The 26,060-nt window shown below is 40.9% G+C and overlaps 1 protein-coding gene across 3 annotated transcripts in view; it reads right to left on the bottom strand.

Moving 5' to 3' along the window:
- The window catches only part of LOC142579953 (uncharacterized), a 233,143-nt gene that overhangs the window by 140,073 nt on the left and 67,010 nt on the right, over window positions 1–26,060 (bottom strand). For all 3 annotated transcript variants that reach the window (XM_075690640.1, XM_075690649.1, XM_075690656.1), the window contains 5 exons: window positions 24,990–25,395; window positions 20,386–20,511; window positions 16,579–16,713; window positions 15,953–16,062; window positions 3,270–3,462 (listed from right to left, as the gene is read on the bottom strand). In XM_075690640.1, the coding sequence (XP_075546755.1) occupies window positions 3,270–3,462; window positions 15,953–16,062; window positions 16,579–16,713; window positions 20,386–20,511; window positions 24,990–25,395 (970 nt within the window). The remainder of the gene's footprint in view (window positions 1–3,269; window positions 3,463–15,952; window positions 16,063–16,578; window positions 16,714–20,385; window positions 20,512–24,989; window positions 25,396–26,060) is intronic.

Genomic DNA, 26,060 nt, shown 5'->3' with positions numbered 1-26,060 from the left:
CCTTTTTGTAGTAGACATACTCCATGGCTTCGACAAAAGCTGCTCTGGTCAGGTAGCATGTTACAAAAAATGGAAAAATTAAGGTCACTGACCAAATCAACATTACTATTCTATGTTTCAGAACTCATACAGGTTTGTTCACAATGCAGTGGGCATAATGTTGTGGTCAGTTTATATACATAGCACATGACATAGTGAGCAAAGATAAACCTGTGGCATGGTACCATTCATCCAGTTGATAAATTTAGGTGTCACCTGCATTAGTAGTGATCTGAGCAGAAGCCACTTGTCACATTCTTTTCTTTTGCAATATTTTACATGTGCCAGTTGACCACATGACTGCATTTGTACATGTGACGACCCTTACAGTTTGCCAGTAAACTAGAAGATGATGGGGAAAATGCCCTTTCTCGATGTGCTTATGTGCCATTCTGACAGCAGTTTGTCCTTTTCTGTTCACCAGAAGAAAACTCATATCAGTCGCTATCGTGACTCTGTGGCCTATAACCCAGATGTGCACAAAACATCTGTTGTGTTGTCCCTTGTAACCCATGCGATGCGCACATGCTACAATTAAAAAGCGAGACAAGAAGAGCTGCAGCTCATTAGCTGAGAACTATCTGTAAACATTCACCCAGCTTCTTTTATCACCAAGATTGAAATGCACGCGCTAGATCTCAAACTAAAGGACTAGTGTTTAAGCTCGATTCACACAAAGGAACGAATCGCTGATTCAGTCCAAGGACAAGCATGATGTGGCTCAGTGCCACTTAATCAAGCCAGTGAACATTGTGAACAGAATGTGAATGTGAATGTGGAAGAGCTTAGCAGCGGAATTCGTTGAAGCTCAGACAAATCACACTCGTATGCTGTCTGATTTAGCTATTCATCCTATCATGTGAATCCAGCTGTACCAAAAAGGTTCAAGCAGATTCCATATGTTCCCTCCATAAATGAAACACTGTCTAGTGCTCTTTTTTTTTTTTTTTCAATGTACGACTTCTGTGTTGCACACATGCAATCTAACAAGCTCCGTAACAACATTGCAAATGTAAGGGACTGCCTAGCAGACAACAATTTCTTGGAAGTTGTTTACATTATACCCTGCAAGCACTACAACTTGTTTTATATTTGCAAAAGCTGTAAATTTCACACAATTATTTAAAGAAAACAAAGGTGATGTAAACAATGGTCGTTATGTGTCTAATGCACTTGCAGAGTACATGCACAAGGGCAATCTTATCAACTGGGACAATGTTTCAATTATCATAAAAGACAAAAATGTGGCAATAAGACTGCTGCTTGAATCACTACTAATACAAGTGACCATAGGTCGGCAAACTCATTCATGGGTCTACTCATGCAGACTTGACCCAGAAGTAAGTTGGAGTATGTTTAAGAAGTACTAAACAGGTACTTTTTTTCGGTTCAACACCCTTTAAACGGACACCAAAGGCAAATATTAAGTCAAGCTAAAGATATAGATTAATGCTCAAGAATGTCTATGACATCAATATTATCATGAACAATGCTTTAGTAATCGAGAAATTGAGGCTACTAGCCCGATGACATAGGCACTCCCCATTGTAATTCTGTGGCTAGTACTCAACCACTGAGAATAAAAAGATTATTGCATTGCAATATAAGATAGAAAAAATGCTACTTGACCAGTTTTATTTGATTTATAGAATAAAGACCTCATTGATGCGATGTTTGACAACGATGTGGGTGGTCAAAAGGTTCGCATTGCAGTAGTTTCGTTATCACATAGTGCTGCACTGGTTTTGCTGGCTCGTGAAAACTGCACAAACTGCAAGTAGCAGAGCATGCCATGTCCATGTGATGTTTCGGGCTGCCTGAACAGTCGACGCCACTTGGCCAAGAGCAGCTGCAGCGGCGAATCCAACTCCACGACTCGGTTTATCCATGACCAAGCATTTGAGTTCTTTGCAAAAAACCATAGCACCCTCTGTCATTGCACTGTTTTACTCACTGACAGCAGTAAAGGGCAGTGATGGCATATGCAAAGTCATGACTCGCTGCTTGAGGGCGGGTGGTTTGAATTGCACTAGAGGTATGCGGACCGTTCAGAAATGATTTTCTCTTAAACTAAGCCTTCTCTTAGCATGAAACAAGCGCTTGAAGGTTTGTGTAATAGCATTTGAACAGTCCATGCTGATTTAATATCTGCCTTTAGTGGCCCTTTAAATGACAAGTAGGTTCGTGGGAGCGAAAAAGCAAACATTGCTAATTACAAACGATAATCTGGTAGGCGTGAGGTATTTGGCGATAGTATACTTGGGTATGTGTGCATATGTATGCATATGTATGAGGGAGGGGACTGTTGGCACTCGCATAGGCAGCGAGCACTTTCATTAGTTTTGTTTTCCTGCCTTTTCGCATCAGCACAAAGGATACACAAGTGAAAGCATGAATAGCGCCTGCTGGAGAAAATGTGCGCTTGGAAATACTTCCACAACATAGGTGTAGGGAGCACACAGAATAAAAACCAGTCTAGTTGCTAAACTACACTTCATAAGAACATGGCTATGGAACTGACCACCTTCCAGCTTGCATTTTCAAACACTGATACAAAGGACACAAGGCCTTTGTACATGTGTCCTCACTCATGCTTACTGAATTTAATGGACACAACTCATGAATATAGACTCAGATTCATTGTAGTCACCTAGATTTAGTTTCAAATTTAGTCTTGCGAACTCAAAAAAACATGGAATCACATGCGTGATACAGACGCACTTATGAGTCTGCTCATTCAGACTCAGACCGACTCATGAGTGTGAGTGAACTCAGCTGAATGAATTTTGGTGAATCAGAGTTCACATGAACCCAGGTGAGAAGAGCTTCGGTGAGTGAGTCCAATTGAGTCATAAGCAAAAAATTAATTTTATGATTGAGTCGAAGTGAGTCCCGTTTATTTTGCTGATCTGTGCAGGTGGTACGCAACACTATCAACCAGGTGGATGGTACCATGGCCAAAGTTTAGCTCTGCTTACTATGTCATGTGCTATGCAAATAAACCGACAACGGCACTATGTCCACTGCAGTGCAAACAAGGAAGCCATATAGGTTTCGAAACATTAAATAACTTTGACTTGGCCAGTGACTTTTTTCACTTTTTGTATCATACCTTTACACATGCCTTGTGTTCCTACATTTGTTCAAATAATATATTTTTTGTTCTCAGCTCTCAATATGTTTTCTTCTAGTCTACCATTCTATGTCGTGAAACCATTAAGTACACTTACCTTTTGCAAATTTGTTTTTCCAGGCTCTGGCAATGGTATTTGGGTCGGGCATGAGGTGGTGCGAAGGCTCTTCATCAGGTGTCGACAGCTCTGTGCTGGTAGTGCTACCTCTTGGACTAGACTCCCTCTGTGCTAGTGCAGACTCTTCAAAAATGCAGCTCAGTGCATTCACCCCCCCATGCTTTTCATATTTCTGGAACCAACAAAATTATCCTTCACTAGTTAAGCAGATTATAAAATATGAGCAGTCAATTTCAAAAACATCAGTTGCAACCTGTCTCTACTCTTCAGGATATGGAAGAGTTGGTACATAAGGTAGCAGCATCTGGAGTAGCCAAACATATCAAGCAACAAGATGCACTCTACCTAGCATTTAGCAAGGATTTCTGAACAATTGTGTGCCTCAATATAATTCACAACCTTTATAATGTACCCTTTGCAAGTTAAAACTAGGGGTGTGCGAATACCGAATAGTAGATTTCGAATCGAATATCGAATCAAACATAAAATTGAATATCGAATAGCAGAAAAAATTTCACAAAATTTAAAGCTCACAAATTTTGGGCAAGGAAATACAGTGCCGCGCATTGTGCAAGAGTCTCCTTGCATTGCATAACAAGAAAGTTGCAAGCTATCACTAACTAAGGTTCATAAAAATCAAGTATCCAGCACGGTCTACTCCTATTAACAGGAACACTAAAATAGAACACCAGCACTGATTACAGCTCAGTTCTAGAATATGAAGGTCTGCAAAATATTTTTTTTTTGATCAATAGAACTCTTGAATACAATGAAATGCTTTTTTTCCCCTCTGAAACTAATCAATTAGTAACATTCTGGTGTACTGAATACCAATTAGGTTCTCGATACAACAGTGGACCTGTGTTTCGTAGCAATCTTTTATTTATTGCATAGAAATTTTTTCTGGGCAGTTTTTCACCAAAATACAGAAGAGCTAAAGCAATTTTACAGCTGTTAGGTTATCGTAAGGCCAATCTGCACAACAGACGAAAGGGCTGTGCATCACATGACTTGATCACCAATCAGAGCGTAGCTGGCGCCGACTGTAAAGAGCGTAAAGAGCCTTCCTAACCATTTCATTGTCAGGTTCAGCTAGATTTGCCTCCTCTCAAAGAATCTGAAATCTCAAGGGTCACGGCAAGTTCGAGTTCAAGTCCAGATTTGCAGACACAAACTACAACTGACTCTTATTTTTAAAAATGCAATGAAAAAAAAAAACTGTTTGGAAGAGACTAGATAACGCTACTTGGGATTATCAAATGGAGAAGTGACATCTTCGTGACGCTGCAAGATGTTATTGAAGAAGTGCAGGAAAATGGAGATTGCTACGTCCTAAACAGTGAGCATTACGTGCCTCTTCTTTTTCTGAAGGTCTCTCTCACAACGAAAAATGCCAAGAAAAATGCTTGCATATAAGAATTATTAAAATAATGTTCAGTGAATACAAAGCAATCATTTGTATTTGTGTCATAAACGTAACACCATTGTAGGCAACACTGAAAGTTGGCGTCTACATTTGTGGATGACAGCCCCCCCCCTCAAAACTGCCTTCACTAAGGGTCATTCCATATCGAGTGTCACAGCCATGTTGCTCAACCATCTCACATTTTGATTTTTAAAAATCATGGCTATTTACTACATTGCTCAGTGATTCCCCAAGATATTCTTGCAGAAAAAAATTTTCTTGTCATGTGACATGCTTTCAAAGTTTCCTCAAGTATGGGAAGCATACTTCTTCAAATGAAATTAATATAAAAAATTATTTTAGCGCCTAATACTTTGTAGACCTATTGATCCTAGAAGGATTTATCTTCAATATGTAATGATCCTTGTTGGCAACATTGGTTAGCAAAATTTCCTTAGGAGCCCTGAATTCTGACAAAAAATATACCAAATTGACTATTTTTTCCTGGTGAAACTATGATGAAATGGTTTATTGTAATTATTTTAATGGATTGTCCCAGAGCTTTGGTGGGCACTGATTCAGGGCCCACTAAAATTATTTAAGCGCTGATACATTGTAGAAATTTTTGGAAATAACATGCTAAACATACAAATAATTTTGGTTTTTTGCGATGAGATACTCCTCGTAAAAATTTTATGCAAAATGTATTAGATAGGCCTGCTTATTGAAATTCTATCTCCATCATCAACTCATTTTTATTTTTGTTTTAAGCAAGATATAAATTTTTGAATTTGGCCCCTGCGTTATGCTCGGCACAGTTTCATGCTGCCACTTCATTGCAAAACGCAGTGGCTGTCTTGCTTCAGACAGTAAGTACGCACAGTTTGGTATTGTAATGTGACCTTCCTCTGTACATGAGGGCTCGAGTGTATTGCCTTGTCCCATAAACTATTATAAAATTTCTCTTTGTGCTGTCTTTTTGTCGTACTTTCCGAGTGCGCAAGACGACAGTTCTCGAGAGTTCTTTTGTCACGTACCCACCCCCCTCTTTTTTTTTTCTTTTTTTATTTTACTATACACACGCCTGCCTGAGAAGTTTGAAAATGGACTCCAAGAGTGCATTATCAAGAAACTTTTTCTACACATGCAGTGTTTATCCGGGTAAATGAGTACAAAGTGGCAAAGCTGTGCCAGGAGTTTTCAGTGTGCGGCTGTGACCGAAACGGGATGAAATGGTGTGTATAAACAGTTAGCCGAACGCCTGTGAGTGAGTTTAAACGACTCCAAGTGATTGTCAAGACAGCTTCAGGATCGTGATCACTGTTTGCCTATGCTAATGTGCAGTACAAGATGATGGCCTCTCCCATTTTTTCTTAAGAACTGTGTCCTGCGCTGAATGAACACACTACTACAGTATAAAAGGAAGAAAAATAGAATGCAGACCAAAATGGGGTTGTCTAAAAATTCTTAAATGTTTCGGCTTCCACACGGAAGCATTGTTTAAAGGAAGGACACACACGCAGGGTGGTATCTTCATTTCACTTCTGTAAGCCCTGAGTGCCAAAAGCGGTCTGTGGTGTTCTCATTTATACAGAGAGCCCAAAGGATTTGTAGTAAGCCAGAAGACTTAGATTCCGATTAGGCCTGAATTCAGCACGAGCTCGGCGCGTGCTGCTACCCAAAAAGCTATATTACTTCTTTGGAAAATAAAAGAGCCTCGCGCCCTAGGGAAACATGCAATGACTACGGCCAATGTCGTGCCGCCATTCCGTATGTTCCCGGTATCAGCTATGCTTTGGCACATGTCCTGCGTAAATATAACATGCAAGTCGCCCATGTTCCCAGCCGCAAATTACATCATGTGCTTGTCGACGTCAAGAACAAACTAAGAAAAGAAAGGTTCCCTGGTGTTGTATGTAAGATACCGTGCACCAGACTGCAATTATGTCTACATTGGGGAAAGTGGCAATTTTGAGTGGTGCTTAAACGAGCACATGAACGATGTGAAAAAGAAAAAAAAGTCACTTCGAGTGCACTCGCTGAATACGCAGAATCCAAGCAACACGATTTCAAATGGAGCCAAGCTCCAGTCATCGCCCAAGAAAAGAACTGGACGAAGCGACAGTATCTGGAATCCCTGACTGTCCAAACAACAGCACACACGCTTAATCAAAACGATGGCAATCTCCCGCCAACATATGCAAAATGCCTTAAGCAATTGTTGATGCAGATTTAAACTGAAGGTTTTATGCCTCTCAGCTCCGTGAACAGTGTGGAAGTTGAAACATTTGAGAACTTTTAGACAATCCCATTTTGGTCGGCATTCTGTTTTTCTTCCTATTATGCAATTACTTCCCGGCCACACGAGATTTCGTCAAACTATTGATTTCACACTACCACGGTGCTGCAAATTTTGTCATTTTACTTAACCATATCTAACTACAACTTTGCTACAGACTTGAAAATTCTAATTTCATTTGCAAATAAAAAATTCATTTCAAGCCAGTTTTTCCAAAGCAACGTTTTTACATAGACACTCTATATTCTTTCTTCACCGAGTACAATGTTAGTCCCAGCACTTGAGCGCGAAGAACATGCCTGTTATTGCGCTAAAAAACTTGCGCCACAGAGCCGGGTCATACATGATTCTTCCCATTGAGCGTAAGTGCACGTGACACTCAAGTTGCATGAGGATGACTTCTTGGGCGAGCTGGTGTTTACTTAACACGATGTTTTTTGGCACACAAAAAAAAAAAAAAAAAAAGCAGAGAGAGGCAAAACGAAGGCAGTGGTTCACAGGTCTTGTCCCGACTGTGAACCACTGTTTCCTAATGTCAGGATCCTAGGCTGTTACGCTTTATGATTCAGAATTGAGATTGCTAAGCATTTAAAAAAAAAGTTATAACAAAGCTTTCGGCTGACTGGTGTTCTTTGGTGTTTTATGCGTTTGCACACATGTATGTTTTGTGTATATATAGGACGCACTGTTTTCGAAATAAACAGTCGTAATTGTAGCGCTCGTCTTTCTTTTCCTTTTGCTTCTCTCAGGTTTCTTTTTTTTTTAGTTTTTGCGCCAGAAAGCATCATGTTAAGTTAACTCAAGTTGCAGTGACTATCGTACTTCTCATAGTTGCCATCACAGCACTGAGCAGAAATAGACATCTATTGGAAGCCTGTCTTGGGCGTTGCCCTATTTTGAGAGTGAAAGTATGTAGTTTCATTGTTCATTAGCAGTTAGCAGAACTCTGATGCGGCTTACTACAAAAAAGAAAGGTACTTGCTTTCTGATAAGAGCGCCTTGTAATTAAGCTTTTGATTACAGCTGCACACACAAAGGGTAGCCTGCGCAGTCTTCTACTCCTCTATTTGAGATGAATACGCCACAAATAAAATCTTCTTGTGTGCACATGTTCAGGCGTGTGTTTTGAATTTTCTGAGGCAGGAGTATGAAAACGAGTGTACAAAAAAAAGACAAGACGCCATAAAAGAAGTGAACTCAGAGCTCTCGCTCGACGTCTTGGCTCATTGCACACTCTGGGTGGTACTACAAAAAGACAGCACAAAGAGAAATCTTACGATAGTTCATAAAACTGGGCAACACATTCGGGCCCTCACGTCATGAGAAAGGTCACGTTACACTACCAAAGCATGTGCACCGACTGTCTTAAGTAAGACAGCCACTGCGCTTTGTGGTGAAGTGGTAGCACGGAACTGTGCCGAGCGTAGTGCAGGGGCCAAATTCAATAATTCATATTTTGCTTAAAACAAAAATCAAAAGATGATGGAAATCACATGCCCATAAGCAGGCCTATCTAATGCACTTTGTGTCGTATTTTTATGAGATGTCCCTCCTTGTGAAAATCGTGAATGAAAGTGAACCAAAACTGAATTTTTTATATGTTTACCATGTTATTTAAGAAAACTCATAGTTTATTTAGTTTACTGACGTTAAAATAAATTTAGTGTAGATACAACTCTGGAACAACCCAGTCAAATTACTACAATAAACAGATTGTACTTTCGTCAGAAAAAGAAATGGTCAAGTCAGTAGATTTTTATCAGAATTAAGGACTCCTTTGGGACTTTTCCTGACCGAAGTTGCCGATAAGCATCTTTACATATTCAAGACAAATCATTGTAGGTTCAGTAGGCAAAGTTATGAAGTGTTATACAACAAAATAATATTTATATAAATTTTTATGCAGCAGCATGTTTTGTGTAGATGAGCAAACTATGAAAGCATGTCATATGACAGGAAAATATTTTTCAGCAGAGGCATCCTGCGAAATCACTCCGAGCAAGGAAGTAAATAGCCATGATTTTTGATGCTAAATCTGAAATTGCCAAGCGAGATGCAGCATCCTTCATCCTGACATGATCGAAATTTCTCATTATCCCAGGCCTTCATACACATGGAGCTGAAAGAAGAAAGCTCAATGATGATGATACAGAAGATATTTTTGCAAGAATTTAGACGAGAACCTTTCTGGCACAAATCTCGATGATGTTGGGTGCATTCAACATCACAGAAAAATGGTATAAAAGTTTGATGATGATGATGTGTAGTGTTTTATGGCGCAAGGGCCAGTTATGGTCAAAGAGCACCATGACGCATGGTGATGTTGACTATGTATTGCGGATAGCATAGACAATGAATTCTCATGGTAGATGTGAAATGGCTGTAGAAGGGCGTAAAAAACTTGCTGTAAATTGCATAAAACATATAGGTACCAAAATAATGACAGTTAGTGATGCGGGCTGTGGCAACAGGGTTTCGTTAAAAACATGATGCTACAAAGCATAAAGGTGACTCAAGAACTTCAAAAGAGCTCTTGGATACAAGGGCTGTTAATCACGAGCTAAAATTACGTGGCCAAATGATTTTCAGGGTGTCCATTTCAGCTAAAAACTCCAAAGGGATTTGCAGATTAAAAAGCGATTCATTGCTAAGAAAAAATGCCGGGTGTAAGGGTATGTTTTTGCAATATACAGAAGGGAAATATTTTTTCCTCTCTGCTTCTTTAGCGGGACACTAGATAAGAACATGGAGAACTGTGAGATTATCACCGCACTTACTACTGTGAGATTATCACCGCACTTACTACAAGTCGGAGGGTCACTGCCAGTCAAAATGTAAGAGTGAGTACTTTAAGGGCATCCTGTTCTTAATCGACAAAGTACTTCCTTATATTGTGCTGTTTTTCCAGTTATCCAGTTTCCTAGTATTGGTTTTATCATGTGCAGCTTATTCAATATTTGGGTATTTCACTGTCCTTAGCAATGTTTCCTTAGCTTACGGCGTAGAAAAGACTTGGTCTGTAGAAGCGATAGTATTGGTTGCATCTGTGTCGCTAGAAGTTACTGACGTAGCGCTTTCATCAGCAGCTTCATTGCCTTTTATACCTTTGTGACCAGGTAACCAGCATAGGACAATCATTTGATTGCACATATACACAGAGCACAACAGACTGTACAGTTCACTAAAAACTGAGTTCTTATGTTTTCTTGGACTAAGTAGGGCTCTGACTACACTTAACAAATCTGTAAACACAATAACCCTGACGAGATTTGTGAGCCGTATATGTTGGACAGCTGAGACTATAGCGTAGGCTTCCGCTGTGAAGATACTTGTGTGTAGATTTAGTGCCCCGGATATTGAAAATGAAGGTCCGAGGGCTGCGTAAGAAACTCCATTGGAAGACTTGGAAGCATCTGTATAGTATTCCGTACAGGAGTACTTCTTCTGAAGTTCACGAAAATGGGATTGTATAAGTGCTTCTGGTGCACACTTTTCCCATTTTCCCATTTAGCATGGCGGTGCGTTCTTCTACCTTGCGACTTTATGTTCTTGAAACTGATCAAGTTCTTGGCAGTTGGAGAGTCGCGAAGGTGATTACAAGCCTTATTTTGATTTCTACGAGCTTCCTTACACTCTGCATTCCACAAGGAAACACTTCATTTGGAGGGCGATCCATTTGATTCGAGGATACATAGTGATGCCGCATCAACAATAAATGCTGTCAGATATGCCACTGCATCATCAATAGAAAGTGTAGAGATGTCTTCCCAGGTCATGCACGTGAGTTCTTTATAATGTTTCCAGTCGGCTGACTCAACTTGCCAGTGGGGACACGTGGAAAGTATTTATCACGTTTTGTTAAATTTATGAGAATCAGAAAATGCTCGCTCCCATATGGATTCTTAATCACATTTCACTGTAGATAGGGTACGAGTGTACCAGATGCAATGTTTAAATCGATCGATGAGAATGTTTTGTTTGCCACGCTATACAATGTAGGCTCTTTATTAGTGAGTAAGCATGCACCTGTAGTGAAGAGGAAGTTTTCTACTAAGCGTCCCCTTGCATCGCAACGACAACCTCCCCAAAGGGTGCTGTATGCATTAAAATCTCCCACGACACTATAAGGTTCGGGCAGTTCGTAGATAAAGCTGTGAAAGTGTTTTTGAAAGGTGGTAGTTTTGGGGGATGTATAGGGAGGTAATTGTTACAAGCTTATTAAACAGCACCGCATGGACCGCAGCTGCTCTAGAGGCGTTTTAAGCTGAAATTGCCGGCAAGCAACACCCTTATCTACTACTATTGCTACACTGCCCAACAAGGCAAGGGCCTCACTGCGGTCTTTTCAGTAAATGGCATACAGCCAAAGAAAGTTTGTGTGTGAAGGATTAAGATGTGTTTCTTGGATACATAGCACCTTTAGACTGTACTTATGTAAGAGTTCCTTAATATCGTCTAGGTTGTGGAGTAAACCGCTGACATTCTACTATAATATCTGTGTATCCTTAATATATATGTGTTTTGTGCTGTGTGTTCAAGAGATTAGATTAGATTAGCTCACGAGACCTTTCCAGCCCTCATGATATGGGATTTTTCTTTCTTCGCGGCACACTCGAGGGACCTGAGATGCCGGAGTTTTGCTCGTATCCATCACCTCTGCTGAGGCGGTGGATACTGCCCACGCAGCGGGCACTTTCGGGGGAGTTTTGGGCCGATCTGCACGGGCAGTGGCCCTCAGTCCAACAGGCCTGAGGGTCTGCTGGCCTTCCTTTGCGGGGGACGAAACAGCACTGGCTGTTCCAGCCAGGGGAGGCTAATGACGTGAACGCCGTCACTTTCCGTGTGACTTGGGTGGCCGCCGAATGATGTGGTGCTGCCCCCCGGCGCCACATCGGTGTAGGAAGGACTGGACTGATTGTTGGAATAGAAATGCTTACGTGCCTCTGGGAACGACAGATTTAATTTCACCTTGAGTTCTATTATTTGTTTCTCTTTTTTCCACGAGGGGCAGGATCGCCAGTAAGCAGGGTGGTCTCCTTCACAGTTGGCACAGTGGGTTGCTGAACTGCAAACGTCAGAAGAGTGTTCAATGGAGCTACGCTTAGCACAAGCAGCACCCCCTCTGCAGGTTTGTGACCCATGCCCAAAACACTGATACTTGAAACCTCGACGTGGATTTGGAATGTACGGTCTGACACGAAGCTTGCAGTAACCGGTCTCAATTGATTCAGGAAGAATGCTGGTTCCAAAAGTGATGATTATATGCCTAGTTGGTATTTCTTTGTCATCTCGTCTTATTTTAATCCTTTGCACCTTGACAACGTTGTTCTTGCCATCCTTATAGTAGTTCACTTTCACAAAGTTCAAGAAGGTCATCTTCCGAGAGGACACCGCGAACTGTATTCATCGTCCTGTGTGGGCCTACTGAAACGGGAACGTCCCCAAACACTGCAGCTTTTGAGAGTTTGTCATATTGTGGCTTGTCGCGAACTTCAAGAAGAATATCGCCGCTTCCCATCTTTGTTACTTTAAAACCTGGGCCTATTGCTTCAGTGAGAGATTTGGCTACAAGAAACTGTGATATCATTCAGACTGTCATAGTTTCGTGCTGACTGTGAACAATGTGGTATTTGGGAAAGGACTCTTTCGGTTGCAGAAAAAAGTTGAATGGTTCATCGGCGCGCCCCCTCTTCAGGGAGCGATCAGGCAGTGGGGGAAAAGTGTTTGCCATACAAAGTTGGACAATTCGGCGGCGATGGTGGCCACCCACCACCAAGCCCAACAAGGGGATGCTACAAGGTTGGGAGAATACCTGCAGATGCCAGCCATGCATCGCCGCTATAACCTAATATAAAATACCCAAGGTTGGATAATTACGCCAGGTTAACCCTTGTCGCCCAGAACATGGAAGTGAGAAGAAGTGATAAGAAGACAGGAAAGAAGAAACAGCAAGAGAGAAAGCGAAAGCTTGAAGAGGGGGACAGGAAAAGGCGACTGGTGATTTCCTCCACGTGGGTCAGTCTGGAGGTGCCGTCTATGTGAAGCAGAGGCCAAAGAAGTGTGTTGCCGCCGGGGGGCCTTAAAGGTCCAAACACTCAGCATCGGCTCAACCCCCAGGATCCCCCTTTCCCCAGACGCAGCTCCGCCGTGTACGGCTACACGCGGGAGGGTCCTACCCTCATGTGCTCGGGTACGTGGTGTCGCAACACACCAAATGCATGCTCGCACAGACGCCCCTGCAAGGGGTATAAAAATTTACCTGGCATTTCCAAGGTATAGAATTATGGTACATAATACTATTAAAGTATTGCGGTGAAGTGTTAAATTCTTGAAGCATCAGGGACACACAGCAATCACCTGCCAGAGGGGTTACTGAAGAACACAGTAAAGTATGTGGCGAAAGCTTTCCACCCCACCGACATTGACTGCAGCTGACAACCACAAAGAATAGTCTTGCACGAAGAATGTGATCATTCTGCAGTACACCTGCCTCAACTGCCTCATGACAGAGTGGACAAACTTGACTGTCAAAGTGATTTCTCCATTTGTATTTCTCGTATTGTGCAACTGTAAGGAAGAATACCTAAGATGCAGACATAAAGCTGCTTCAGAAAAATACTCTGAAGAAGCAGATATGACGCATAGCCTGATCACCTCTAGCAAAACAGTGCCACTAAAACGTGGTTAGCGGAACATGGGCAGGAAAGTGGTCAGTGGTCAAAAAAACATATTCAATCAATTCCCTGAGATACTATAGAAGAAGGCTAACCTGCAGTCATTACCCATAAGTGCCAGCACATATAAAGGCTGAAATAATTGGCAAGGGTATGCCAGCATGGCAGACGTGTAGCGCTGCACTGATGGCATCAGGGGTGCCTAACAAAGTGCCAGATTCATTGTCAAATGTGTAGCATTTTACCATTGTTACCAAAATCACTGTTTACACCTGTTTTACATATGCTAGAGAGCAATTGCATGTGTTAATAAATTAAGTAAGAATGTGTCAAAAATTATGTGCCATAAAGCTAGCAAAGAACACTCATGAAGGGTTAGTTGGTTGCATACAATGTTTTTTTTCTGACATGAGGCACTGAGAGGCCATCAAAGAAAAAAGTGAAAAAATTTAAATTTCAATGTCTACCTTTTGAAGGCTTGACTAGAAGTGTAGAGAGCCAGAAATGGTGCTTACCTTTGCAGATTTATTTCATGCCTGAACAGGATATTTTATACATTTCCCAAGGTATCCTTCACAAATAACATGTTGAAAAACATAGTTCGATGATTATTAGTCCCCCCACTAGACACACCATAATGGGGAGACTCAACATTAATTTCAAACACCGTTTCTTTACCGTGCAGGCTATGGTGCACTGCCAAGATGCCCAAAAAATGTGTGACGCTTTTGGAAACGGTTAGAGTGGCAAATCATCTATGAGAGGAAATGCTACAAAAGAAAAGTGTGCTGAGCATTGGTGTCAAGATGTGGAAACCAAGTGACAGTGTCGGCAGCAAGAAATGCAGAAGAAGCACAAAAGGATAGCACGATGGAGGTAAAGAGTAGGCCAAGACCACCACCACTATTGCATACATTTGACTCAATTGTAACATGGGGAGCCCCCCCTAACTATTCTTTTTTGCAAATTCTTTCCAAACTCACTTGAAAGGACACTTAAATAGTCCTCCTTTTTTCACCCAACTTCTGCAGTCAAGCTTTCTAAATATGTTTCTTAAGAAACGAAATAATTTTGAGATTATTAAAAATGATTCGATTATGGGTTTTAATAGCCCGAACCTGCGCAGTGGGTTTTGAGGGACACAGTAGTGGAGGGCTCCAGATTCATTTTGACCAGCAGGGGTGCTTTTGACATGCACCCAAAACACGGTTCACAAGCATCTTGGCACTGGGCCCTATAGAATGACGTCAGGAATAGAACCAGCAACTTTGCGCTCAGAAGCAGAATGCCATAGCCACTGAGCCACAGCAGCAGGCTTTTTAGGAGATATTCTTTTACCAAAACCCTTCCCGAATAAATTTTTTGTGCCCTTCTTATTAAGAATTATTGCACCTGTACAATGTATATTGAGCATTCCAAAGACTCTCATATAGGTTTTGTAATGATTTCGCACTTTTGGTGCCATGTTACACCTTCATATAAAAAAATCATTCTTCATCAACAGCTAGAGCATATTGGACTTTTCCATTCAGTAGAAGTGACCTCCTTATTATATAAGTACAATTAATTTTATGCTATATGTTTAGTGTGTCAGGCTTACTACGAAATCCAAGATTGTGTGAAACAGTGAAGAAATAACAACACACAATTGTTGCACTTGTATGAAACAACTTACACCAAAATTATAAGTGTCAACTAGTCTGACCTAAAGCAATTAGGGGCTTGGAAGTGCCCTTAAAGAGACACTAAAGAGAAACAATTAGTTTAAACTGATTAAGTATTCTTTCAGAACTATTTGCATTAATTTCATGGTATGAAGTTGTTTACCTGAAAAAAAAAAGAAGGGAAATGGAAGCAGAATTTTTTTCATTTTTCTTTTTTTTTTATTATTTCGTGCCAAAACCACAGCAGCCAACTACACTTTCATGCCAACTACACCTGTGTGGCATTACGGATTTCGAAGTATTTTCTGAAGTTTGGGCCATTATGGCACAGGAAAAATTGCCAGGTTCAGCCTTTGACCGCTTTAGAGCACAAAGTAGTACATATTCATTGACGTACATAGTACATAGCGAGCAAGGCACCATTGACCCACGTGTAATTATTGCATCTTCTCTGGCTTACAAAGAATCTTATCATGGAGACAGTAATTTTTTTCTTGGTATTGTAGAAAGGTAATTTACAAACACAGTTTAACTTAATTTTCTCTTTAGTGTCCCTTAAAGATGAGTAATGGTGCTGCTAGAAGTGTAGCAGTGAGGAAACTAATATTGGCTGCACTTACGTGGTCATCTTTTCCAAGCATTTCTTTGCGATTCTGAATCTTGCGAAAGAAATTTTGTATCTTCCTTGCAGCTTCATTCTGCACTTGGGTGAGCACAGCGGTGCTTGGTACTAAGAGAAATCGACAAAACGTGATATATTTTTCAGGCTACACAAGACAAAGGCAGTCCTTGAACCACATTTTTGTAGGAGATGCAAATACTATACGTGCTAATGCAGCTTACACCACACGTGTCTACAACGCTTATCAATAATAATTATTACAGCAGACTGCTTCCAATTTGAACCTGTTGGAACATGAAGTAGTACTGAGAAAATTATTTTATGTTTAAATTAAAAGAAAGCTTGAAAGACCAGTGGTATCATTTGGGACCTCAGAATTCAGCATATTTAGAATGTGAGACGAATTAACCAAATTTTTGAAAACCCAAATTTGGAAAAAAGTCACTACTAGAAAACAGATTGGGTTTATAAACATGGTGAACATGTCAACTGCGCAGAAAAGAAGTCTGAACTATTGGCAAGGTAAAAGATTTATCAGGAAGTGAGCTGATTCAGTCATCTGCATGTAAATGCTCACTATATTCAACATAAGCAGAAAGATCCATAGTAGTAAAATTTACACACCTTTGTCTGGAGTGTCTTCAAATGGCATGCTTCGATCAACAGAATCATGTGCTTCAGGTGGACCATACAAAGTTTCATGTACTTCAGATAACATCATCTGAAGGCTCTCAGTGATTCCAGAAGCATGGTGTCCACCTAAGAACATGGGCATAGGGAGATTATGTCACTATGTTAACAAAAATAAGAATTTGCCTTCTGCTACCTTCTTGGAAAAGTAGCACTTGCCCCATCACCAACTCACCCAAGTAATGACCTGGTAATAGATTAACAGCGCAAGTAAAAGACAACGATGAAGCAAGCAACAGGACAAGCGCTGATTTCCAACTACTATATCTTTTTAGATGATGATGATATTGTCACGAAAAGAACCATGAAAAAATGAATATAAGAACTACATGTAATCAAAAAAGCAGAACGAGCAAACAAAATGAGGTCTTCATCTAGACTACATGGCTTCCATGTGACACTAGGACCTAAATTCTGTAACATAACTTAGTAAGCCTTTACGTCAATTCTGAAAGATTCCTTACCAAGGTACCCTTAGTGGAGGCTTCCTTGGTGCTTTTTTAGCAAAAGGCAGCCCCAAAACTACCTTCATGCTTCCTTTCCTTGCTCCTTTATTAACTGAACGAGGGCTACTCGGTAATACTTGCCCAAGTGATGCTCGTCTGGTCACATGCAATTACTTTTCGCTGGCCGGCTGGCAGGCAAGAAAAAGACCGGTGGCTGCGAAATGCAGCAGATGGCAGCACCCTTTATAGAAATTTCAAAGTACAAGCAAACTTCTATGTCCGTGGCCTCCAAGATAGTGCGTTGGTTGCCGCACACGCCGCTGAATCTCAAGGCCATGCTCAACTAATACAGTCTCTCGTTAAGCCTATAGCAACAAAAAAATTGAAAACCGATCTGCGGAACAGCACCCAACTGTCACCAGTACCTTCCTGCCAAAGCATCACGGCAGAAACGGAAAGCAAATTCCACTATCAGTTGAGAAAGAAAGTGCGAAACAGTGCAGGACGACAACATGGTATATCCAAAGTGGCCGGCGCCCCCTTTGATGGGTGCTGCCATGTTTCCCTCTTCAAGATGTCCTTATGTGCGTTAGTGTTGAACGTAAATCGGGAAAAAACACACGTATTTATACATTAACTACATATATAGCGTAAGAAATATTAGACGAACAAACTTTATTTTGCTGAATAAAGACATTTGAGTGAGAATTATGAAGAATGCCTTCTAACCAAGATTAATACAATACGTTCCTTACGTGACAAAATGGTTCCTTTCGTGAGGATGACTGAATGGAGCTGTCAGAACACACTTGCTTTCTCCATGCATTCTTTGAAGGGCTTCTCACATAAGGTTAGGAAGTGACCCAAGAAAAGGAAGGCTTTAGAATTTACTGCTAAAAAATAGTAGCCTTTTTTTTTATTGGTAAGAAAACAGACAATGTTCATGCATAATGTGTCCATTTCTCCATTTCAGCTGCTATTATAATCACTCCTGTGAGCCTGTTCCCACTCCTGCCGATGGGGCCTGAAAAATGCCCTTGTGAATTGCCCACATAAAATCAATACCAGCTTCAGTGAACAGATACGACACCTTGTTCATTCTGGCTATCCGCAGCATGTGCCGACTGCCGTTTCTGAGTGAATTCTCAGCAAGTTAAGCACCCGCACTGAAATGCAGATGCCAGTTGTGGTGTTGTACATTCATGGCATATCACATGGCCTTGAAGGGGAAAGGCCAACATGCAAAAGTGGATGTACTGTTCTCCTCTTTGTAGAAATTGATAAATCTTTGCGAGGATCAGCAGAATCATGCTGACAACACTTGTCAACGCTATATATAATGTGTTGGTGTTGTGCACAAAGTTCCCCTTTCATGCAGGAGGTGCTACAGTTAAACCTCAATATAATAAAGTCGGTGAAATCAGCAATTTGCTTCATTATATTGAAATTTTGTTATGTTGAATTTGGATTTTTCGTGCAAATTAGTGCAGTCGCTGTTGAATTTTTCTTACACGGGAGGGGGCCGCAAAATTTTTCAAATTATTCGGCAATCAGAAAAAGCAAACATGCATGAGAAAAATAATTTCGTTGAATTTGAGATTCAGCAACGAAAGATACGGTTTCATGCCGTGTTGATGGTATCTCTCCATTGTCGGTATGAAGCTAAGCCAGCGACACTTTCACGTCCACTCCACCCCCACGGGTGACAGGGTCGCCTGCAGTGGGACTTCGCTGTCATGAAAAGCGCCGGCAGCGGGGAGCAAATGCTTGGTTTGCCTCTTGATTCAACGTGTCTCTGGAACTCGAGATACGCAACTTCCATCATTAAACGTGTGGGAAGACTGCACATCATTCCACGCTACCTCAGCTCGCCCAGTCTTTGCACGCACAGCAGATTACCTTTAAAAGCAGGCACGCAGACTACATATGTGCATATGCACTCAGCAATGCTGACAGCCATACACAGCCGCAGACCCACTAGAAAAGTAGACTCGCACCAACCAGCCCCCGAAAACAGGCTCAGAGGAGAAATTATAGAAGAACCGGAAATGGAGCGCTATGACATATGTGTCAGTGTTCCCTCAGTTTCCTTATCACAAGAGCTACAATTTTTTAAATGTTACATGTGGAAGCAATGCAACATAGATTAAGATTTCATTTTGTTTGTTTACTGGTTCTGCTTGTTTGATTACAAGTGGTTCCAGCACCCGGTTTTTCATGCTTCTTTTCTACCTATACAATCTATCACTCTGAAAAAAAAAAATAATAGAGTAGTTGAAGTCAGCGCTCATCCTGGTACTTTCTTTGTATTTGACTTTTACTTGCAATGTTAATCTGCTACTAGTTACCAATTAGCCCAAACCAGCACTTTGCTTAATGACCTTGTTGCAATCTACTAAATGGGTGGATGGAAAAGTTTCCTTTCATACACATGAACATAAATCACACACTGTTTTTTATTGCTCCTAGCTTCAGTTCAAAGTGAAAAAATTATGTGAAAGTCAGAATGAAAAAAATTCACACAGAAACTCCTCTAGGAGTTGTCTAAGTGTGCATAAGCATTGTACCACTTGCTCATCACCACACAGCCTGGTCTCATTATCAATGTTATGAAACTTGATAGGACCGGTATAAATGACAGCATTGCAGCAACACGAACTGCTGCAGACGGTGGTGCAAAGGAAATTGATGAGGCAAGCAAACTACAGCAGGCGGTGGCGCCAGGTGCGCTGATGACATTCCAATCATTATAAGCTGGTATCTCTCTTTAGTTCCTAACCCATCCGCATTGAACCGTTATGAGAAGTGTGGAGCATATCTTGAACGCGACCAGCAATGCAGACAGAAAGTGTGGACTGCCAATCGCTTTGTGCGCTGCATTTTTACTGCTTCATGTTGAAGAGAGACATGCGGGTCCATATCATGAAAGCGATTTACGAAAGAGGCAGGGTGCGGCATGTGCTGAGAGATTTGTGAGTGTTGTGTTCTAGCTGATTTGTTCGTGTGGAAGCGACAGGCAGCACGAAAGTAAAGCTGTTCGCTGTAGTGGGCTCTATCTATACTGTATGCGTGATTCCAAAGAATGTATTCCCTTTTTGTTTCACTTTGTTGAGTGCTTGACGCCTGCTTCACCTCCACCGCGGTTCGGATTGCACTATCTCCGGGATCGGCCCACATTTTTGTCTTAGGAGACGAATGGTTTTCTCGTTGGGTAAGCAGCGAAATGCTTACGTATTTAAAGAAAAGATGAATGAATGAAGCGTGAATACAACTAATAAATGCACAAATTACATACCATATTCTGGCACTTGAAAGGCAGTGTTACAAGTCAATATGTGCAAATGTTCATCCAGTGTCCTATTAATTTCCGCAGAAATTCGTTCAAGGCGGAGAACCTGCTCCGTTGGTTTGTACTGAAATTCTACAAGAAAAAAAAAAAGAAAGACAGACCTCAGATATTTTTTTTTTAAATAGCAACAATATTAACAATTTGGAAAACAAAAGCTTTTTAAGCAGCAAGCCAAAAATTCGTACATTTCGACAACCGCTAAGTTTCTGTTTTTTGTTGCATGGCAATACTACATCGCAACGCGAGACAATATGTAGACAAAAAGATGGCATATTATTGACAGCACCATCACGTTTGCTGGGATAGAACAAAAAGTAATTTTTTGCAGAGACACAGATATAAAACAAAGGGCACAACAGTTTCCAAATAGCCACATGTAGTACGTCTACTTTCCAACGAAACTATCAAACCACTGCCTTTGATGGCATGTAAGAAAATTTCAAAACAGTTCTACATTGAACAGTGGTGGCAAGGTACTTTGGAATAAGAGGAAGCTTTAGCTCAGGGCCAACTCTCACTTCCCTACTTAAACACATGTAAAAAGCAGAAATCATTTTATAAGACAACCATTACACTGATCTGAATGAAATTTGTTCCATATGAGAGAGAGTTATTCTTTACAACCTGTAGGGAAACAAAATCTAGATTTAGAACATCAAATGTTTTACAAAAATTGCCAAAAATAGGAAAGTCTTAAAAAGATAGAAGCACAATGCTTACAAATCCATAACTGCGCACCAAAAACGGATATCACAGTTCTGTAAACTGCATCGTGGGAACATCTCAAGCAGTCAAATGTGACATGAGTTTACAGCTTATGTGAAATTGTTACAATGCTTACAATGGTATTGCAAAAGTCCTACTTACAAATTAGTGGTGTATTTCAGAGTGATGTAAATACATAAACATAGTCCACTTCAGCTATTTCAATAAGTGCAGTTTACAGAATTCTGATACTTTATTTTCTTTATTGCCGAGTCAGAGTTGTAAACTTGGTACTTGACTCTTTCTTTATTGCCGAGTCAGAGTTATAAACTTGATACTTGACTATTTCTTTAATTTTGCAATTGTCATGAATTTTTCAGAAAAATATCACATCAACTGAAAATTCACATGTTACAACTACAAGAATTTAACCTTCCCTTTTAAATGCAACAAACCCTACCGAAATTGCTGCAGTGGCTGCTGCGAAAAACAATTTGTCTACACCCTTGCATTTAGATAGGAGCTGCCAAGCTCAAGCTTCCCTTGTAGGGCGCTATAGAGCCGTACCAAGCAAGCAGACACAGGTTTCACCAGAAGTGGTAGCAGATCAGAGAGGCTCAAAAGTGCTACAGTTCAAATACAACATCAGGGAATGAATTCTCTGTTAAGCTGAACAATAATTTTTTTTTTTTCATAATTCAGCATGTTTTTTTTTTTTTTCTTTAATATGGTCAGCAGAGGCGGCTTTACCTGTGCCTACTCATTAAAGGGCCCCTAACCAGGCAACATGGCAAATTTTGGTTATATGCTGAAACTTGCTACATGCCCTTTTGGGAATGTTCTACCGCAAGATTTTTTTCAAATTCGTTCATTGATAGCCAAGATAGAAATATTTCAGTGCCACGAACCCATGATTTCAGGAGGCAAGCGTCACCGCCAACATTAGACACTTGCCCCGATCTAGACTATGCAAGCAAAATTCCCTCCCTGCATTCTCCCATACCGGAGCTGCAGGACCGCGTGATGCATATGTCACGGGCCCCACCTTTTTTCTTTTCTCTCTCTCTTGCTAGTTTGCAGCACGGCACACTTCCACTGACGGTCTCGCATGCGAGCTGTTGCGTTTGTCTCATTTCATGCAGTGAACAATTTTGCACACTGTGCACAAGAACACCTGACTAGTGGTATAAGTCAGTGCTATACGAACACTGAGGCAGACGCAAGTGGATCACAGAGCATGATCGCGCGCTGGAACACGGTAAAAAATTACACAGTTTCATTTTCTGTGCATGCTACTGCACGACGAGGGAACAAGCAGATGAAATTTATGTAAATCTCTCTTGCTGTAGTGTGAAGTAAAACAGGTACACGCAGACATTCGGTTTGTATGTTATATTATTTCCTTAACCTTAATTGGTTTATCGATGCAACAGATTACACAAATAACAGATGTTACCTTGAATAATTATCGAAGTCACGTATCACTGTGAGTGACATCACAGCACTACCATGTACAGTGCTCACCAACTGAAACACGATACTCAGACAGCATGGTGGCTGGCACTTTTTTACGCCACCGTTGGGCGCTGGGAACATTTAGCTGATGCACTTTTGTATCACATGAAAATGAGAGTCACTTTGATGCATCATGATGCAAATGGGCCCCCTCAGCAATCACCCAGCGCTCACCGGTGGCACAAGAATCACCGGCCGCCATACTGTCCGAGTATCGCATTTCAATTGCTAAGCACTGTACGTAGGTACGCTTGCGCTATCAACGTTGGCTCTCCGGCTGAGAGCGCTGCTCCCGCGAGGAGAAGGCAAACAGCATTTGATTTGAAATTTAAGCTTTTTCTACGGCACATGGGGATGTAATAACTTAGCAGACACAATCGTGAGCATGCTTTGTAAGCACTACGCTTGTCAGCTCAAGATGGACAGACCTGGGGAGGGGCCCTTTAAGGGTTGAAGTGGGGCTAAAACCAATTTTAGCCAGAAATACGCATTTGCTCATTTTGTGTGTTTTGGATTTCTAACAACATAAAGACAGTCTTCGCCAAGTTTGGTTATCTGCATGACAGAAGAAAATTAGCTTTTTTACCTGGCAGTTACATGTGTTTTGGCATGTTTTGAGATTTTTAAATCTATTTTTCTCAGTTTGCACTTTTTGGCCAATTTGCACTTTTAGGAAAACTATCATTTTGAAACTGCAAAGGTGAAAACCGTTTGCAAGACTGTTTCCAAGCTGAAAACTTTTGAGGAGCAAGACTCTGGACATTTTGACTTTCTAAATTGCCTCTATCGAAAAAAAAAAAAGTATAGGTTTCTGGATCATAGTAAAAAAAAAAGAAAAAAGAAAAAAAAACGTAGTCTTCAAATTATGCGATTTCTACAGAAGGCATAAAATTACAAGCAGCTGACCCTATCCTGTAATACAGGGCGTCCAGAAGATATTTATTCCAAAAAAAACATTATATAACTTTATAATCTTTAAAATGATCATTTTCCTAAGGTGACACACTTATTTGCTTAATGGGCCATGCTTAACTTTTACCCATTTCTGCTAGGGTAATCAAGTCTGCTAGATGACAAGAACACAAAGCCTCCTTCAGAATTTTGTTAAAATTGGCATGCCAGTTCAAAAGTTGACCTTTCAACACTGCATCCCTCCTTCAGTGGAGTTTGTAACAGCTCTCACAGACTTAGCCATTTGTTTCCCTTTTGCCATGCCTCGCCTGTCATCATGGTCAATGAAATCAGTTAAGACCTAGTATAGCCCATGCATTGCTTGCATCACTTGGCCTGTCAGCTGGTAGACAAGCTATCATTACAAAAAAAGAAAAACTGCCAGCAATGGCTTTATTTTTCAATTATAAGATGGCATGCACTGTGATGCCATCAAAAGGATAAAATATTATGGACTGAAATGCCAAAAAGGGCAAACAAGAGTGTTGCAGGGCCCCTTTAATGTAAACTGCTGTACTGACTCGGTAGTTATCTGTGTGCAGAAGTGCATTATTTTGTTTAAGAGTGCAACATGGACAGCAGCATAGAGAGCTGCAATAGCCTGATCAACAAGGTTTTTACATGTAAGCCTTCTTTAAGTTTGATAAGCAGTAGAGTAAAATTACAAGGTACATTCAGACGCAACACATAACCTAGAATCTTTTCAAATCATGTTAGCATTGTTCATTCAAGAGCATGAGAGTTGTCTGCAGCTCCTCAAAAACATTAAGCAAATGTCTTTTTTCGTGATAAAAGAGCTATAGTCGGGTGCAACTTAAGAAGGCAAGAGAGGCCCCGCCCAGAGGACCAAAGCGTGGCAGTCAATCGCCTCTGCGATTAAAGAAATAGTCCCGCTGACGTTCAAAGCTCGGTTCAAAGCGCGCGCTGCCATTTTCTCTGTCGGCAAGGTCACCCGCCATCCAGCTCATGACGTCTGTTTAGAGTGCACGCCCTTTGGTACAGGCTCTAAAGGTGCATCCATGTTCCAGGAGCAAATTCCGCTGCCTTCTAAAGTTGTACCTGACTATAGTGTTGAAGAAAAACTGAGATGTGCCTGAAGGTATCCCATGGAATTACTGTAAACTTTCCCAACAATGTGCCTATTGAATGTTCTCTAGCGAATTCCCCGTCATTTATACTTGCTTCATTCCTGGTTTGCTATACATTGTCTATTGTGCAACCTAACTTTTTTGGGTACCAATGTTAACAAACCATTTGGTTATCATAAGGTCAGCCTAAGGTATCTATGTTCAAGCATTCTTCTATACTGTGTCTCGTAAGTTGGTCAACACTAGCTCTACATAATAAAAGCATGCACAGAATTAAAATTGTGGACTTGCCTTGCTTCTGTAACCCCTGTTTCTCACAATCAACAAGACTTGATGTTCCAAAATCATAATGTGCAGTAGCTAGCTGGCCCTCCAGTGGTTTCTTCAAGAAATCACTTTCATCGCACTGTGATTGGTTCGACAAAAGATTTGGGTGGTCGGCCGAGTGCCTCAAAGGGCACTTGTCTTTGCTGCCATGACCAACCAAAGTAGCGTTGGAGCTTGCCTTTACAGCCTGAACCTCCTGATCTCTTTGCAACTGAATATGTGGTTGGCAAGAATCATGACCACTGTCAGCTACTCCAACATTACTACTAGGAGCTAAGCTTCGAGGGGAACTATTCTCCTGGTCAAAGTCAGGCATATCTTGCATAGACTTCAAATGTCTCACAAACTCATGGACAACCTTTTCATCTTCCTGAAACAAAATTGAAGAATAAAATGTGAGTACTTTAAACAACAGCAAGTTTCTAAATTTTACTGGTGCACAGCTTGAAAGACATTCAGGGCAATGAACCATAAATAGTACAGTCTTGTAGAAATATTTAGCGTAGTGGTTACTACACAAAGCAAAGCTACAAAGTAGACAATTTTTCTTATTGCAGCATACTATATTTTTTTATCTCCTAGATAATAAAACCTGTTCACTAAGATTCTTAACAAAGCAAGGGAAAATAAACCAACACATACAGATGCAGAAAGAGGAAATAGCTCAATTAGTGGAAATTCACTCAATTATGAAATGCCTACCCTTGTCATGCTTGTCTGCACTAAAGGAAAAAATAAAAAAAATATGCCTTTAAATCGTCTGGAAATACTTCACAGAATATGCTGATAGAAACATGAATGAAATCACTGCGGGTGGCATACTGCTGGGATTCTAAGTTACTCACATGACGGCAATCAGTAAAGGTCAGAAGTTGCTCACATGATACTAAGTGACCAAATTACTTGCATGATAGCATAAAAAGGATTGTGGTGGGCCACCGCCTTGGGTGCTGCTGATTCTAGTGATGCCCCTGCCTATCATGAAGGGCTAATGGCGGATGTGGAATAAAAACAGATTGGAATAGTTTTACATTA

The sequence above is a fragment of the Dermacentor variabilis genome, chromosome 1, assembly GCF_050947875.1.
Source record: "Dermacentor variabilis isolate Ectoservices chromosome 1, ASM5094787v1, whole genome shotgun sequence".
Classification (NCBI taxonomy): domain Eukaryota; kingdom Metazoa; phylum Arthropoda; class Arachnida; order Ixodida; family Ixodidae; genus Dermacentor; species Dermacentor variabilis.
The sequence above is the reverse complement of the archived record's forward strand: the minus strand, read 5'-3'. Positions and strand labels throughout refer to the sequence as shown.